The 12496-nt window shown below is 47.7% G+C and overlaps 1 protein-coding gene across 4 annotated transcripts in view; it reads left to right on the top strand.

Moving 5' to 3' along the window:
• The window catches only part of KLHL3 (kelch like family member 3), a 57013-nt gene extending 44856 nt beyond the window's left edge, over nt 1–12157 (top strand). For all 4 annotated transcript variants that reach the window (XM_037397130.1, XM_037397127.1, XM_037397129.1 and 1 more), the window contains 4 exons: nt 3070–3198; nt 6779–6919; nt 7129–7272; nt 7524–12157. In XM_037397130.1, the coding sequence (XP_037253027.1) occupies nt 3070–3198; nt 6779–6919; nt 7129–7272; nt 7524–7552 (443 nt within the window). In that variant the 3' untranslated portion in view covers nt 7553–12157. The remainder of the gene's footprint in view (nt 1–3069; nt 3199–6778; nt 6920–7128; nt 7273–7523) is intronic.
• Nucleotides 12158–12496: the final 339 nt, after the last annotated feature.

The following is a 12496-nucleotide window of genomic DNA, read 5'->3' as shown; positions in this document are numbered from 1 at the left end:
GTTAAAGGTTTTATTTGACCTTGTCTTCAGGGTGATGTAGCAGTTTCCAATTCGTATGGTGCAGAGCAGCCGCTGGCAGAAGCCTTGTCGTAAACTGTGCTTTGAAGTGGTTTGGTTTGACCTGTTTGAATGGGGAATACATGAAATGTGTTTATGTATGTGAAATGTGTTTGTGAGAAGAGGGAGGGAGACAAAGTCAGAATAAATAGCAGTGGTTGTGCTAAATTTGCGTATTTGTTTAAGAATCATCTCCTTCAAAATCGGCCCATGTTTGTGAAATGCTGGGCTGCTGATAGTTACTGGGATTTGCTAAAGGGATTTGAATGCAGAACAAATACTAGGTATGTACCTGAGATGCATTTCTGTGGACAGGTTTTCTACTGGAGATATATGAAATCCTTATCCTTGGCTTTGTTTGAGAGTGCAAATAAATGTTGCACATGTTGGAGTCTGTGAAAAAAGAAAAAAAGGAGGGCATGTGATGGGCAAGAAGAGCTGATCATATTGGTGCCGGGGACAAGTTGCAGCCTGCAGCTAATCTGCAGTGTTCATCTGAATGTGGTGAAGATTGATCTGATGTCTGTGGGTACTGAAAATATCTTAAGAATTGGTGCCAGCCAGGGAACTTTGTCTTGTCTTGCTTGGTCTGGCGCTCTCGCCTTGATTCATCGACTAACACCGGGCGGCTTGAACCAACAGCACAAATAAGAATTTGAAATGTTTATAGAGGCAGGAAGATGCAGAAGGAGCACAGTTGTTGACTTGATCCTTGCAGACCTCTCCTAAGGATCACAGCCTGAGGAGGCCATGAGTGGAGCTGAGAGAGAAAGAACAGAGCTGGCATGTTCTTGGAGCCTTGCAAACATCAAGGAAGCAGAGAATTGCATAGCTTGTTTGTGACCAGGCTCTGCTGTTACGGATTCAAAATTGGTCTTATTCATGGGTTTTGCCTAAAAATTTGGGTTAGAATTTTCCTGTGTATTTGTTGAACTTTATTAATGGTTGGTTGTTGTAGTGTCTAGGAGGTGTGGTCTTGAACCAGAATGCCTTTGAGCTAGGTGCTCTATCTAGTAAAGGAGCACAGAGAAAGGCTGTCTGCCTGGAGAGTTTACTGCCTAAATGCAAAACAAGCTGCTAGGTGATATGGGGAGATGAGGCAAGAGTATCTGCCAGGCCTGTGAACAGAGGATGTGGTGGAACATCAGCCTTGTTTCATGGATGGTGTAGTCTTGTGACATCTGATTGTGCTTCTCCAGTGTCCTGGTTTCAGCTGGGATAGCGTTAACTTTTCTCATAGTAGCTAGCTCAGTGCTGTGGTTTGCATTTGGCGTGAGAACAATGTTGATAGCACACCGATGGTTTTAGTTGTTGCTGGATCATGGTTATACCAAGTCAAGGACAAGGACAGTGAGAAGGCTGGAGGGGTGCAAGGAATTGGGAGGGGACACAGCCGGGACAGCTGACCTGAGCTAGCCAAAGGGCTGTTCATACCATATCACGTCATGCTAAGTATATAAGCTGCAGGAAGAAGGAAGCGGGGGACATTCGGAGTGATGGTATTTGTCTTCCCAAGTAACTGTTACCTGTGATGGAGCCCTGCTTTCCATTAGGTGTGTGCAGGTTTCTTTCAATCCTTATTCTTCCTGGGCTGCTTCTGGCTGGTGAAAGCAAATGGCATTGTGCAGTGAATGCTGTTGCTATCAGCAGATAGTGTGTGGATGGAGTACCCATCACTGAAAATCTGCTCAGCAAGAGAAACAGGAGCATAGTTCATCCCACGGCCGCAGGCTGCTGGTTTGGCAGGAATACTGGGGTGGCTGAGCACCTGCCTGCCGATGTAAAGTACCCCATTAATTCCTTGTCTTGCTTTGCTTGCATGCACAGCTTTTGTTTTCCCTATTAAACTGTCTTTATCTCAACCCCTGAGTTTTCAAACTTTTACTCTGCTGATCCCCTCCCCCATCCCACTGTGGGGGGAGTGAGCGAGTGGCTGCGTGGGGCTTGTTCGGCAGCCCAGGCTAAGGTCCTTTTTGGGCACCCACCCCCAGGAAAGCAGGGCTCCATCACCAGTAGCGGTTACTTGGGAAGACAAACACCATCACACTGAACGTCTGCTGCTTCCTCCTCCTTCCCCCAGCTTATACACTCAGCATGATGCTATATGGTGTGGAACAGCCCTTTGGCTAGCTCGGGTCAGCTGTCCTGGCTGTGTCCCCTCCCCATTTCTTGCACCCCCCCAGCCCTCTCGCTGGCAGGGCCCAAGAAGCTGAGAAGTCCTTCAGTCAGTATAAACATCACCCAGCAGCAGCCAAAACCATCAGTGTGCTGTCAGCTTTGTTCTCACACCAAATCCAAACCACAGCACTGCACCAGCGACTCAGAAGAAAATTAACTCTCGCAGCTGAAACCAGGACACCAGGTCTCACTATCTGTATGTTATGTCATTGAGTTGAGGTAGGGAGGACAGACATGCCGTGCTGTGAGGGTCTCCCATGGTATCTTCTGTGTCGTGGTCACTTGTAATGAGTAAGCAGGCTGGCCTCAGCTGTGCTAGCAGCGTTGGTTGGTTTTGATTTAGTCCAAGTTCTTCAAAATCAGGTCTAGGTTTCCATGCAGGTATTGTATTAACACAAGAGGCTATTGCATATTTATTGCTCATGTGATATTGTAATTAATGTACAGTATCGACCTTTGACAGCACACCTTGCTTTGTGGCACTCAAACAGAAGGAAACGCTCGATCAGCAGAACGCGCTTTGATGTTACCTCTTCTCCTGGGCTAACAAGTCATTTGGAAAACCCTCTGGGCTTTTGGGTTCTAATGAAGTTGTGTTGTGTTGTTGCCGTGCCTTAGTTGACAGCTTTAACAGCTTTAAAAACAGTCCCACCCCGTCTGCCAGTCCACTTCAGATCCTTTTGCTAGGATTTTCCCCAGACATCCCAGCAGGTTTAGCCATGTCTCCCAGGGCCTCCCTCAGCCAGGATCTGTCCTCACCTGGGGCAATCAGGCGTGATGGTAACGTACATCAGTTGTAGCTGCAATGCCAATGCCAACATGTGTCTCTTCCAGGTAAGCTGTATGCCGTGGGGGGTTACGATGGAGCGTCCCGTCAGTGCCTTAGTACCGTCGAGCAGTATAACCCAGCCACGAATGAATGGACCTACGTAGCCGACATGAGCACTCGACGCAGTGGTGCAGGTACCGCCTCCGAGATGTGTTCCTAAGAGTGATGATCCATGGGTTCTCCTTTGCTCATGGAAGGGAAGGGAAAGTGTGATTTGGCATTGCTGGGCTGGCAAATGCAACCTGTTATTTCCCACTCTTCCCATGAGGGAAAAAAAACATAACTGCTTGGAAGCTTTCAGCAGCTCTCCTGACTTTGTTAAAATCTGCCAAACTGAAATTAATTTCTGGATTAATGAAATAATGTTCAATGTTTCTAAGTAGCCTCGCTAACAGATGCACCTCACTTGCAAGCAAAAAGTTGTCTTTCCAAATCGCCAGCTGCAGGCTCAGCCGGGGACTGGAAAGTCAAGCTGCACTTCCTTCTCTCCTGTCATTTGGGGGCTGTCAGATGGATTTTCCTTTTGGATTTTCTCTGCAAACATCTAGTGGGTGCTTTGCAGCACACAGCACATCTACACTGGGTGATGTGCAGACCCAGGTAACAGAATTCATCTTGGGTTGCCCCTGCTAAGCTAGTTTTTAGTGTATCTTTTGCTGGCAAAAGTTGGTGATCCAGAGGATTAGAGGGAAGGGCTTGTTAAAAAGGGATTATATTCCAGTCTGTATTTCTGACCTACTCTGTGACGTTAGGCCAGGTAGGCGCTCGTCCTCTCTGTGGCTGTTCCTCTCTCAAAGCGATAGAAGCTCTTACCCATTGCATTTAAGATCATCTTCAGGTGAAAGGGAATGTGTCAATGCTGGTCTTACTGCTCAGTGTGTGCAGCAGGTCCTCCCTGATGTCGAATTGTGCAGTTCTCATTGTGCAGCCGCCGAAGCCGGGAGGCTGCCCTTGGCATGGGGGCTGCGGCGACCCTGCCAGGTTCAGCTGTGGGGGGAATTCCCTTCTGAGCTGGGCTGTTTAGAGGCTGCTCTCTACACACCATCCCTCTGCCCTCACTCTAACACCTTTTCTGTAACTCCAGGTGGGGAAATATGGTCACACCCCATTGGTTTGAATTCAGTTGAATTAAGTTTTTAGTATCTGCTTGATGCTTAAACCTAGCCTGATGCAACCTTATAGGATAACAGAACGAGTGTGTCATGTTGTTGACAACTTGTTGAAACACAGCAAAACAGTTTGTGGCTATAGTGAGATGGATTTTAGTGAATTTTCTTTCTTGGAAACACTCTGCTCTCAGTGCTGCTTTGCAAGTACATCTCCGTGTAGCAAGTCCAGCATTTGGAATGCTCTCACTTGCCTGCCAAAGAGCCTAGCCTTGCAATTTTCTGTTCCCAGCCTGAAAGCTGAGCTCAGGTTCTGGTTGTCACCCAGATAGCCCTCCAGCAGCCACTGGGGAGGGGACTGCCCGGGGCTACTCATTGCCAGTGATGCTGCAGCACGATCTACCGTACAGCTCCAGCAAGGATGCTCGTGCTGCCAGCATCCCAGCATCGCCGTCCCGGTGCTGACATCTAGTGGAGGTGAGAACGGGTGTCCCCGAGTCCCCGGGGTGTCCCCGAGTCCCCGGGGTGTCCCCGACACAGGCTGGGGGGTGTGTGTGTGTGTGTGCTGCCCTTTTCCCTCCTGGCAGGGATGTTCTGGCCACGCGTGCCCTGTCCCGCTGCGCAGGGAGGCAGGTTTAGGTGGAAAACCCATAGCGTGTTTCCAACTCTTTTAAATTTTCCTCCTTGCTTAAATTAGTTTATTTCTTAGTAATTTTGATAATAGTTAATAAGTAAGTATTAATAGTTAATAATTAAGGTAATAATACCTTAATATAATGAAATTAGTAGTTTCATTAAATTATTTCTTAAAAGTGTAAGACTTCTGCTAAGAGCTGAATATAGATAAATGCTGAGGTGTTGCAAACCCAGGCTGCTGGGCTCAGATGCAGTAGACTTTCCTTACCGGTTGAGTGAGTTCCCGTTCCCCAGTCAACTGGGGGAGATACCTCATACGGCTGTGGGGCCAGGATGCAAACTGGGACGTGTTCTGCTCTTCCTAAGAGGGGCACGTTGAAGTGCCCCAGCCAGACTGAGAATTTGGTCCAGTAGGGTGGGTATTTATGGCAGTTAGACATTAATTACCAGCGTTTGCTGGAGGTGAACTGGGAATCCCAAGGTCATGTTGGGATTTCAGCACCTCTTGGTACAGCGAGGGATGGCTGGTTAAAGCCAAACCCAGCAGCAGCAAGTTATGAAAATCTGGAGAAGGGCAAGGTGATGGTGGTAGAGCTGCAGCAGCATACCTGTCCCCCAGACGACGTACCTGTCCCCCAGACGACGTACCTGTCCCCCAGACGGTGGTGTGCCTGCCAGGGCGTTAATCCATCGGTCGGTCTCGGCTAGGCACTGGCCTGGTTTGGGTGAGGGAGGAGCACAAATGCTGGGATGGTTTGCTGGGATGGTTTCCCTCCCTGCCTTGTGTGCCTCCCGCAGGTGGAGCACAGCAGACGCGATGCTCTGTGCTCCTGCCGACCGTGACAAGGCTCAGAGCAATGTGACACATTGTATTTTTGGGATGTGACACACCACCAGGAGATGTTCCTGTGGCATGGGAGCTGGGGAGCCTGGATGGTACCTGCTCTCTGGCTCGCCATCGCAACTCTGCTTCTGTGCTCTCCTTTCCCTGTGCTGCATGTGGCCAACAGGAAAGATATTTGCACAGAGGCCAATTAAAAAACCCACCGGTTTTACACTGCTAGGGCCCCTCTCCTCCCTGCGCGCGCCTTTCTGGCCCCGTGCCTTTCCCTTGGCCATCAGCACGAGTCCGTCTTCAGGGCACAGGGGCTGTCCTGCTCGTTAGTGCCCGTGGTTGATATGATGCAATTCAGATCTATGTTTCTGTTTTACTAACATCCCACCTTGTTAATTTTAATAGAGGCCTTTGAACCTATTAATGAAGATATGTTGCTGGAAGTTTTAACTCTCATGGATTGGTGAACATTTTAATTCATTAATTCACTTTAACATTAGGCAGAAGCCCCCTTCAGATCCCTGTCATTCCCAGAGATTGAGCCAGGGGACTGCAAAAGTGTTTGGGAGGGTGGCATCGGAGGCACCTTGTCTGTGCCAAGTGCTGCTGCCGTGTCTGGGGGCACGAGTCAGGGGAGAGGAACCCAGCAGCAGCTGCAAGGGCTGGAGCCCGTATGTTGTTGAGGAGAGGATGTATCCAAGGGATGAAGCCGTGTGGTACCAAGGCAGCAGGAAAAGCAAAAACAAAGCTCCTGGAATTGGGAATCAGGCTGAAAAGCAAAGGGCCCCATGGCAGAAAGGATCGGGTAGATGGAAACAAGGTGGGGGTGGGATGCGGTGGTCGGGGAGTCTAAGGGAAGAGGAAACAAGTCAGTCCAAATAGGTCTCAGACGGGCTAACATCTACCCAAGAGGGGGCCCAGCCCTGAGGGACAGGACATCTGCCAGGCGTTGCTGCACTGGCCTGCTGCAGTGCCACGCGGTGGCTGGGTGGACGGTTGGCCACGTACCGGGTGATCGTCAGGCACCTGTAGCCCATGGTTTGGCAATGCCTTGGAGGGGCCAAGGCAATACCCAGCAGAAGACCCAGGGACACGCCGCCCCTTCCCCGCAGGCTGACGCTGGGCTCTGTTTGGCAGGTGTTGGTGTCCTCAGCGGGCTGCTGTACGCTACTGGGGGGCACGACGGTCCCTTAGTAAGGAAGAGTGTCGAAGTCTATGATCCAGGAACAAACACCTGGAAGCAAGTAGCAGACATGAATATGTGTAGAAGAAATGCAGGTAACCACAATAAGCCTTTCTGTGGTGGCTTGTGCAGTGGTCTGTGTGGTTTTTAATGTGACTAATGTGCTAGTGTAAATCATCAGTATGGTAAGAAAGTGATAAAAATGGAAGATGAAGAATCTGCTTGGGAATGACTCAGAATGTGGCAGGCGACCCGTCGTGGGAGATGAGTAGCCTGTGTCTAACCATCTGCGCTCTGCTTTGAGGTGTATGTGCGGTGAATGGTCTCCTCTACGTGGTGGGAGGAGATGATGGTTCCTGCAATTTGGCCTCGGTGGAATACTACAACCCCATCACAGACAAGTGGACGCTATTACCGACCAGCATGAGCACGGGCAGAAGTTACGCAGGTAAATAGTCAGCGGGAGAGCTGGCAACAGCTGGGGTCGTTCATAAACTTGGCGGCTGTGCCTCCTGAAGCTTTAATCTTACATTTTTGTATGTTTTATGTTGCTTTCAGCAGAGGAAACTTTCACAGAAATAGTAGACACCTCCCTCTCGGCTGTCCTGTTGCTTTGGCTTTGCAGGATGTTCTCAGCCACAGCACAGCCCAGGAGCGGCTCCCATGATAACTGTGTCTGTCTGTCCATTCTTACAACAGGTGTGGCTGTGATTCACAAACCCTTGTGACACACAATTAAGCCAAAGCGAGGAGCAGAAGTGAAGTGGATCCAGCCGGGTGGTGTTGGGAAGGTGACTGACCTTTGACTTGACCCATCTCATTGCTGTTAGTGTCTTAGCATGACAAGTGATAAGTTACAAACATCATCTGCTCTGCGGTGGATTGTGTAGCAAAGCGAAAATCCCTCTGTGGACATGTTCCATGCTAGACATGAGGTGTTGCTTGTTATCTGTGGTGCAATCAACTGTTCTTCTCAATGGCTTAGTGTCCTGAGATAAACACTGTGCTTGAACCGCAGGCACTGAATTTCTTGTGTGAAACAAAACTGCTACGTTTGGGCATGTGAGTAAAAACGAACACTTATGGATTTCTTCACTACTGATGCTCCGTGCACATTATCGGTTGAACTACTTACTCACTGTGCCTGAAGGGTGGACATTACTACTGGCAGTGGAAACTTCTGAGTACCAACTGAGAAAAGCAGTCGGCAGAAATGGACTGGAACAGGGTGCTCTGGCTTGAGTGTGACACTGTCTCAGTCATACGTTTGTATATGCCACCAGACTACTGTGTGTACCCCTGAAATGCTTGTCGTATGGTGGAAATAAATACCATGTGATTTTTCTACTTGCCATGAATGCTGTTTGCTGTACGTGATGGGACCTGCTGGGCAGTGCCTTCCCTGGGGCTGAGGTCTCGGCACCTGAACCACGCAAAACTTCACGGCCCCACAAAACGTGTGCTGCTCCAGTGGGGTTTGTTACTCCTGTGAAACAAATACTGCTTGAATAGAAGGTGTTCCCAACCTGTGCATTTCAGCTGTGCTGAAAGCCCCAGTTCTAGCTCTGTCCAGCATCTCGGTGCCATTTCATAATAGAGCATTTAGATGTTAAAAGAAATCCCTTATGGTGCCATTATTGTAGAGACATTACAGCAAGAACCCCCTGTCACCCAAGCAGGGATTAATGAGCAAAGTAAAATACCTGCAGTGTTTTAATGCTTCCAGAGTACGGAGATTAGTTAATCACTGTCACTGTAATTACTGTTTTAATCTTGCCCATACTGAAACTGTTTCTCTATTAGTATGAAGAATTCATAAGATTATTCAAAACAGACAAGTCTAGATCCAGCTGTAAGGTAGCTGTCTTGCTTACGTGCCAAATTCTTAAAGCTTTGTGTTTAAGAAGATGTTTGACTTGAAAATACCTTTTTATGTCTCCTTGTGAGCTCTGGCGCATGCTTCTGCGTATAGGAGTAGACTCCCAAAAGACTCCCCAGCTAAAGGGATTTTTTTTTTTTTTTTTTTGGTTTTCTTCCACCACTGTGGGTCAGCTGAGGCTTTCTGTAGTGGGCAGCTGGCCTGCAGGACAAACCTGCCCATGTTGCTGCTGAGCTCCAGCACTTACCAGTGTTGCTCTGCTGCTTTCTTCCTCCATAGATCTGCTGTCAAAAAGGCACCGTGTGACCTTCTACAGTAGAAAAATACTTAAAAATTTATTTCAGAGGGATCTAAGGTTACACTGCCTTCTGCAGCTTTTGTAGAGGAGCCGGGTGACTTCTGTAAATAAGTAGATTTTTAGCATTTGAGCTGACGCAGTCCTTGTAAGATGGGTGCCTGTTGGCTGTGGGTGAAACAGCACCTACCTTTGCTGCATCACCTCCCACGGAACGGGCTGACCTTCCTGGGGAGCGCTAGGTAGCACCCATTTCTCTTTGGATGCCCTTGTTTTTGCAAACAAAAGCAAACTGTCCAAAGAAACGACAGGATTATTCTTGATGTCTGCCCTTCCATTGTGCGTCAGCTCAGAGGTCTTGAAAATCATCATAATTTAGAAATTCGCCTTTTCTAGAATACCCTTTAAACTTTTTGCTTTGGGTTCTGCAAGCTGCAGTGGAATGTGCCAAACTAGTAGTACAACGTGCTGCTCTTCCGTGGGCTGTCGCATGCTGTGAAAGCTGTTGGCGCTGTGGGGAACGTACCCCCGTACCCCCGACTGCAGCTGCCTCCGGGTCGGAGCGAGGGGCATCTTCCCGTCTCGGACTGACTCACGTTCACTGCCCCAAAAGCAAACACCAAGAGGTGTTTTTCCCTTTCATGCAGCCTGGGGGAACAGAGGATAAAAGGGCAGAGACAAAAAAAAATATATTTGGTTAATTAGCATCTCTTGTCAGGTGGAGGCAATGGGGCAAGGGAGCGCAGGCATTTGGGCACTCATGGCCCTTGTCAGGGCTGGTGTAGGCGTCGAGAACGTAAAGCTGAATAACTAATGTATAACTGCAGCTCAATAGTTGGAAATGGTTACCAGCTACTTCTCTCACCCGTGGCATTGCTGGAGCAAATGCAAATATTATCCAGAGACTGAGCTTACCTGGGCTAAAAACCTAATAGTTAGTGCTAGAGATGCAAGTTTGAAATCTGCTGTGTTTGTCAGATGTGGAAGGTGGATATGCCTGAAGGCTGGAGAATTTTTCTCCTGCAGTACATCTCTTTATAAACCTTCCTTGCTTATAAGGAAAACAGTTTTTGGTGTTCTTCTGCTATTGTAAAATGGCATTGCTGGCCTAGCGCCGCGGCTTGCTGGACAGGGCTAGGACGCAGCCTTGCCAGGGGCGAGCGATGCTGTTTCTGGCTGCAGCCACTTCTCCTCCATGGCAAATGACACGTACGTTTCTTTCCTTCTCAAACATTGCAGTGTTATGCAAGTCAAGTGACCTCGTTTTCCAGCTATGCAATATGAACAACCGTAACGTGATGAACCAGCTGTATTTCCCCACCCCACCCCCACCCCCCCATCCTGAAATGCTTTTTGAATTTGTCCATCTTTGGTGTGTGGTTTCATGTTTGTATTGTTAATTCTGAGCACCTGAGCCAGATCCTTTAAAGATTGCCTTTTTCTAGGACTGAAAACGTAGCATTAGCGCTAACAAAATTTACTGTAAATATTTTTATAAGACAATTTTAAATAATTTTTTGGATTGCTTTTTATGGTCATCGATGACACTTCGGTTAAATTCTGGATCTAATTCTTGCACTCCAGTGCAGTTTTCGCTGGCTGTGATGTAGGTGTGAATCTGTATGTTTTCTACACAAGAAATTACGTGTTGTAACTAAGATCTGGGATAGCTCTTATGTTGATTCTAACGTATTAGGAGGACAGCATTGGGCTCACCATTGAGATAAATTAAAATCCATTACCTCAGTCACCAGTATGCTCTTAGATTATTACTTATTTTATAACAACTTTAGTACTCTGATTTAATTCCCTCGTGCCGTGCGTTTGCTTCCCGATCCGGCTGCTGTTCGAGCTGTCTCAGCAGTTTTGTTTCTGGGCTCCTAGGCGAGCGCAGCACTACCTGAGGACGGAGGAGGCCGTGCACACAGCGGCACGTGTGCCACCCCGGGCTGCCAAACCCCATGATGTTATTGCAGGAGGTTTTGTAAAAGCTTTACAGACCGAACTCAGGCTACTTCCTTGCAATGGTCCTTTGTGAACATGAAGGCTTTCCTCAGCTCTCTTCTGGTGTTGGCTCTTTTTGTGGGTCACCATGTCCCTGTGGGATTCTGGCCCTGGATTTCCCCAAGGTGACTTTGCTCCCGCAGAGGGGGCATCCCTGGGGACATGCGCCCGCAAAACCGACAGCCTGGCGTGTGGGGACACACGCCGCCGGGCTTGCAAAACAGGCAAGCGTATGCAAAGCAGGATAGATTTGCCTCAAGCAATCTGTTGTTTAAACGAGTTTGAATCAAGTCCATCTTTTCCATTTGTGCCTAATAGATAAATTGGGGGTGATTAAAACCAATTTTCAGTTCATTCAGTTTATCCAAATACTTTTTCTGTACAGACGTGTACGGCACTGTAATTACCATAAATATACTTGGCAGCATTTGTATGACACCATCACGAAAGTTTAATGCTGTTCTCTCATTTGCAGTGTTTGGAGACCAAAATCTTTAATATCCAGTGAGGTGTGATTCTGTTCATCAAGCTAACGTGATGGTTCAACAGACAAATGCAGTTCATTGTTAACCTTTGGGATTCGTTACTAATAAAATGTAGTATCAAAGCAGTTGCGCCCTTGGCTTAACATCATACCCACAAATCATGTCCACACGAGCAAAATTTGTTGCTCAAAGCTACAGTGTTTGGGAGTGTGTTAGACATTATAGTCTGGAAATGAATTAATTCATGTTTTTCCCTCTGCCCTTATCTTTGTTTATGGGTTTATAAATTATTTTCCTCTACAGTGACAATAAATATTGAGAATTTTAATTTGTATATTTTATGTATAAAACCCCCTTAAGAGTAATGGATGATTGTGAAATAATTTACCTGGGTGTCAGATTCTTTGTTTTTGTAAAACAGGATTTGTTGGTTCAGTAGCTGACAGTATACCGTAATGAGTTGGCTGACTGTTGAAGCTCTTTTTTTTAAGTAAAGATTTTTTGCATGAGTGTGGAGGACCAAGGACTTTGCAAAGCAGTTCTTGACAGCTGTCCTGTCCAGTGTGACGAGCGACTCAAGAAACAGCCTTCACTGACATATTTATATTATAAAAGAAGATCACGTTGTAGTTCCCCATCCATTAATTGGAATAAAAACTGGACTAATGAAGCTCTCCTGGGTCTGTTTTGATTTCGTCAGCGTTTGACAGCGAGGAATGATCTCATCACTCCACATGGCTTTTTCACCCCCCTCTTTACTTACAGCCAATACAGACCCCGGGTTTACTTTGTGTCCTTTGGAGCGGGGCAGCGGTACTCGCACGTGCCAATGCTGAGAGGCCCAAGTATGGAGGAGATGCTGCCCTGACGCCTGGCTCCGATGCTCTCCAGGGGTCTGCGCTGCTCCTTTTCCAAGGGAAGCTGAAGGATGTTTGGCTGCCGGGGTGCGGGAGAAGAGTGTTTGTCTTGGGGGTGGGAAAGCTTTGGATAGGGACACCGATGGCAGAAG

The sequence above is a fragment of the Falco rusticolus genome, chromosome 8 (genome assembly GCF_015220075.1).
Source record: "Falco rusticolus isolate bFalRus1 chromosome 8, bFalRus1.pri, whole genome shotgun sequence".
NCBI lineage: Eukaryota > Metazoa > Chordata > Aves > Falconiformes > Falconidae > Falco > Falco rusticolus.
The sequence above is the reverse complement of the archived record's forward strand: the minus strand, read 5'-3'. Positions and strand labels throughout refer to the sequence as shown.